The sequence below is a fragment of the Chrysochloris asiatica genome, unplaced genomic scaffold, assembly GCF_000296735.1.
Source record: "Chrysochloris asiatica unplaced genomic scaffold, ChrAsi1.0 scaffold00482, whole genome shotgun sequence".
NCBI classification, from domain to species: Eukaryota; Metazoa; Chordata; class Mammalia; order Afrosoricida; family Chrysochloridae; genus Chrysochloris; species Chrysochloris asiatica.
The window spans coordinates 814,035-819,661 of NW_006409000.1; the positions used below are offsets into that span (position 1 = coordinate 814,035).

A 5,627-nucleotide genomic window follows, 5' to 3' on the forward strand; every position below is an offset into this window, starting at 1 on the left:
ATTCAACATGCTTCATCAGCCACAGTGGGCAGACAAGCAGAAAGAGGTGAGGGCAGAGAACCACCTGATGATGATGTGTTGAAGGGAGTGGAGAGGAAGACTTTGAAACAGTTACTTCTAGTTTCAAACATCTGCTGACAATGTACATTTCTTACAATTTCCCAGGCAGTCCTGATCCTGATATTTAGGAGCCAATTCTGAGACCACCTGTAGAGCAATGGTTGTCCAAATTTACTATACAAATACTCACTAGGAATTGTCTTAAACTGTTCATTCTGATTTCGTATATCTATGGTGGAAATGCAAATTATCACCAGTTCAAAACTGAACAAATAATTTACAAGGTCTCGTTGAGAACATCAGACAATGACACCTAGGTTCCTAGATGGGCCAAAAGCCACAGGGTTATAACCATATGGTCAGTGGTAGATGCACTCAGATTCTGGAGAACCACCAGGGAATCAGTCATTTGTTTTATGTGCATCCCTACCATCCATCCCTAGGGATTTGAAAGATTGTGTCTAGATTTGAATTCTCTATATTAAAATCAACCCTACTTGGAATGATGCTTCTGATGTGGCCAATTATAAGCACTACTAACTGGATATGCAGTAAGATGTAATAGTAATAAAAAAAAAAATATTAGTGCATGGGTCTAGTTTGGAAAGAAATGGACCAGACATTGAGTATATGTCATTGATAATCAGTCATCTCCAGATAAACAATTGATCCTTTTTCATTTCTGAATGTTGTGTCCTACCGCTTTCTTTTAAGCCAGCCAAAGTCGGGGGTGTTTTCCATCTACATCTGCTATGGGTCAGCTGCTTTATAAGTCTGTTTGCCATTACACAGGTTGATGCTTCTGAGCTCTGGAAATTAGTTCACTGAACTCTATGGCACTGTCATTTATTTATTTATTTAATTTTGTACCACTCTATCTTGTGCCAAATCTTCAAAACTGTGACATGATTTAAATTCCATACTCCGTCCCCAAGAGGAACCCACCTAAAGCAAAAATCAAATTTATGCATCCATTGTAAGATGATCCATCCATAGACTACATCTTAGTCTGATAGAGTCAGACTAAGTGGAAGAACACTTTCTGCCAAGTGAAGTTCCTCCTTAAAGCTGATTCTGCTGTGATTCTACCATTTACATGTTGGTGCTGTTTTGTGTGCTACCTCCAGCTGGTGAGTCTTCATACAGCACACAGCTAGAGCCATCCTCTCTGATTGTGTAGGACACTTGAAGGAGTCAACCAAGATTGGAAGTTCCCTGGGAAGAAACTTGAACAGCTCTTGACTGCACAGTCCAATCCGCTGTGCTGCTTGCCCAATCAAAGGATCCATTTTATGGTTGATGTGAACAAAGCCGTAAACTGATCCTTTGCACAGCTTCTCTGGAAATCAGTGATGTTTATAATATTCTGCCATTAGCTCCTGCAAGCTCTGGTTGTAGATCTGCAGCTGTCACTTGTTGTTGAGCACCTTGGGGAAGAAGAACGTGAAGATGAAAGACAAGGAGGGCTGGGCAGAGAAGGGATACTTAGGGGCTGTGGAGAGGATGCCCCATGGCAGCCAGGGCTCAGCAGCTTGGCCCTGACAGCAGAGTGGCCATGCAGGGCTCTCTCACAGGACAGATGACTGCAGGAAAGGAAGGTGTGAGGGACAGAAAGTACATTTTTTTCTCCTTTAGTTTTAGTATAAAAGTTATTTCCAAGACAGGATGCAGCTGAAGAGAGGAAGAGATGAGCAGTAGCTTCCTGGTCACATAGCTCAGAAGCCCCCCTCCCCTCCTTTCACTTCCAGGTCTTTAGCCACCAATGCTCACAGCAGCTGCATTTCCTGCTCCAAGGGACAGGGATATAATTTGAATTCTTGACTTCTGTTTCCACGAGTCTTGATAATGGATCCAAGCAAAATGAATTCTCCAGCCTTGGAAACTTTACAGGTCAGTTCTAATAGGTTCTGTAGCATCACTATAAATCCAAATCAACACAAAAACAATGGGCTAAGTTAACCATTATAAAAATGGAGACAGAGAAAAATAGATGATGTGGAGCGATGGAGCAGCTGGAGACTTTAGATCCAGAGAGGGAGAGCAACTGTGTGCTGAAGACTGGGGGTGGAGGGGGGAGATAGTGTCGGGGGCAGGCTTGCAGGGTCTACCGTTTGGTCAGTTGATGATGCATGGAGGGGACTGTAACCATGGCAATGATATGATGTATAATAGAATGAATGTAAATCTAATGTTCTCCCATGTAAACTATCATATAATTCACAATAAAACACTTAAAAAAAAAAAGAATAATGAATGTAAATCTAATGTTCTCCCATGTAAACTATCATATAATTCACAATAAAACACTTAAAAAAAAAAAAGAATACTTAATGATGTAATAGTACAGATACCAGGACCACGGTGCAAGAGTAAGAAACTCCATGCAGTTGTTCTCCAAAAGAAAAACAAAACTGAAATAAGAGTAAAAAAATAGAAATGACAGTTTTAAAACGTGAATAAACAGTAACATATTTTCATGAAAACTTCAGAGAATAGTAGCAAAATGATAGAAATTTCTTTGTCTATGCTGAGCACCTCTCCCATCATCAGTGTATTGAAGAAGCAGCATTATTTTCTTTATGGAATCTTTGCACCTGGCTCTGGTGAGATCAGAATTTTCTTCATTGACAAAATATGGTGTTTGACTAGTTGTATCACACAAACTTAATCTCAAAAATTGGACTTTTGAATAGCAATTTGAATATTATGAATTGTTATTTCTAAGATGAGAAAAATGTACAAGTCATTTGGTTATAAAAGTTTTTGGTTTCTATAGAGGTAAAGGACTGGTGAATTCTTGGTCCACTTTCACAAGTCAGCATAGAAAGTGTACACATTTCCCGATGCAGAGACAAGACAAGAGGCTCTCTCTGTAAATGTGGGTCTAAGCAAATAGCATAAATTCATGACCACAGGTACTTAGCTCTCCAGCTTGTTTTTAAATGGTAGTAGCTTTCCTTGTCACATAAAACACAGAAGAATCCCAGGACACACGTTTAGAGTACTGGGACAATGCCATGATCTCTTCTGCAGGTAACAGCCCTCTTCCTGAGTTAGGGTTCTGCCTTACTATTTTTGTTAAGCACCATTGAGAGAGTTCCAGCGCATAGCAACCCTGGACAGGGTTGTCAAGAACAGCTAGTGAGTTTTAATCAGTGACCTTGTGGCTCAAGCTGGCCTACTGTTCCAGTGCTTTATCCCACGGTATGACAATAGGACACAGGGACTTGCTTAACCCTTGACAACACCAAATAAGCCTTTACCATAGGACATCAAACAGCCATGTGATATGCACTTTCCTTTATGACTGAGTTGTGTCTGATCCACCAAGTCATAGATTTATGGATATCAACACCTCATCATCAGGTAGAAATAGAAATACAAGCTGAACCTTGAATGTGTCCTGGCGGTAGATATAATCCTGCCTGTATAAATCTGCCCATTAACCTGCCCTCAGTCACAACTCAGTGCCTTGAGTTCCCCCATATCTTCCTCTTCACTACACTAGACAGTGTGCAATGTCTGTTTTCAGAAAAAAAACACACATGTTTTGTCAGCTGGGCCACACCATTGCAAGTTTTTGTGCAGGGCTGTATCACCGTGGGAGGTAATCCTGTAGCTTGTGCACAGTAATAAACTGCAATATCCTCAGCCTCCACTCTACTGATTTTCAGAGTGAAATCTGTAACTGCCCCGCTGCCAATGAACCTGTCTGGGACCCCAGTGTCCCGGTTAGAAACTTGATAGATCAGACGACGCGGAGCTTGGCCTGGCTTCTGCTGCAACCAGTACAAATAGGTCTTTCCATCACTATCTACAAGGCTCTGACTTGACTTGCAGCTGATGGTTGCTGGCTGTCCAAGCATGATGGACACGCTGAACGGAGTCTGGGTCAGCACAATATCCCCACTGGTTACTAAAATAATGAGAAGGAAATCAAAGTTATGTGCCAACATCATCAGGGGTTTTCATGATTCCTTTCTGTTGCTATTGTTATTTTATAGATAGAAGAAGTTTATAAACTTTTTCCTTTAACTATTTTTGATTCTTCATGTATCAAATTGTCCAGTTAGTCCCCACCAACCCCCTATTACATTCTTACTGTTTTAACCACAAAATAAGTCCTGTCTCCTTCTCATTTCTTCCTCACATCTGCAAATAAAAATAGTGTATGTCCATTCACCACACCAACAGAATCCATCTATGAACCACTGATGTCCCTAAAGCTTTCCCTCCTAATCCCCTCTCTTTCTCATCTCCCCTAGGTCCTCACCAGGGATCCAGAGCAGTAAGAGCCCCAGGAGCTGAGCAGTGACCATCATTCTGAGAAGCTGAACTGAGGAGTTCTGATAAGTAAAGGGAGATGAAAGCTGTCGTTTTAACTCAAATTTGCAAAGGCAGGTTTTCCCAGTGGAACAATATGCAAATCCTGTGGTGGGCACAGTAGTGTGGAAAGGGGATGTTGTGTTTCTCCTGTGAGCAAAACATCATAAAGTAGGTCTGTGTTTGGAAGAAAAGAGGTTAAGTCTTGGCTGCTCTCATGAGTGCTAACTACTGACTGTGGAAGACTGAGGTCTTGACAGGACACATGGGACAAAGCCCTGCCATTCTAATAATGCATCAGAGACCCTGATGATGTGGAGATGGGTATCCTTTTGCCTCTCACCCAGAAATCTAGAAAAACAAAGGCCTCATTTCCCCATCATGTGTCTTCAAATAAGGGATGGGCTTGAGATGACATTTGTCTGATATCTACTATTATCAGGCTACCAGAAGTCCTGGTGTGACACTGTGAGTAAGTGTGCTGGACAACAAGGTGGGTTTGAAGTGTAAAGTGGGCAGTTCAAGATCATAAGCCACTCCTCAGGATCCCATTGCAGAGTTATGAGTTGGAACAGACTCCATGGTGCTCAATAACACCAACATCTATTTAACAATGTTGCATGCCAATCTTAGAAACGATTTTCCTTAGATCCAGTGAACTACACTTTAGAACAGTATTCTAATCAAAGAACTTGACAAGGAGGATAAAACTGTCTCTTAATGATATCAAATAGTGCAGTTTAAAACACAGAGGGAAAGGGAAAGAATGTTATGCCACAGGAGGTAAATATGATATTCTTGGTAAAACACTGTTACAATCTGGCTTATCATAAAATATAATCTTATGAAGTTATAATTTGGTTTTATCAAATGACAGACATTAAGAGGGCTCAACTTTTTTCAGTTCTGAGTCTATTTGTCATGTGGAATGAGAAATTTATGATGATTCCAGTTTCTTGTTTAATATGAGAACATAGGTGCCCTTCGTGGCCTGTGTGTTGACATTCCTGAGCCATGAATCTGTGGTTCAAAGGGAGACTCCATATGTGGGAGGATAAAAATGGGTCCCATTTTAGTGTCTCAAAATAGTCTGTCCCTATAACTGTCATCTTCATGGACCTTCATTAAAGATGGTTGATTTTCAGGGACACTATCTGCTCGGTGTAGGAGCTCTGGTAGTGTAGGGGTTACGAATCGGGCTGTGAACCATAAGGTCAGCAGTTCAAAACTACAGCTGTTCCGTG

At 41.1% G+C, this 5,627-nt stretch overlaps 1 gene segment (V, D, J or C); it reads right to left on the reverse strand.

Moving 5' to 3' along the window:
- The window catches only part of LOC102841077, a 9,284-nt gene extending 4,902 nt beyond the window's left edge, over positions 1-4,382 (reverse strand). The window contains 2 exon segments of the V gene segment in view: positions 3,660-3,976; positions 4,334-4,382. Coding sequence covers positions 3,660-3,976; positions 4,334-4,382 — 366 coding nt within the window.
- Positions 4,383-5,627: the final 1,245 nt, after the last annotated feature.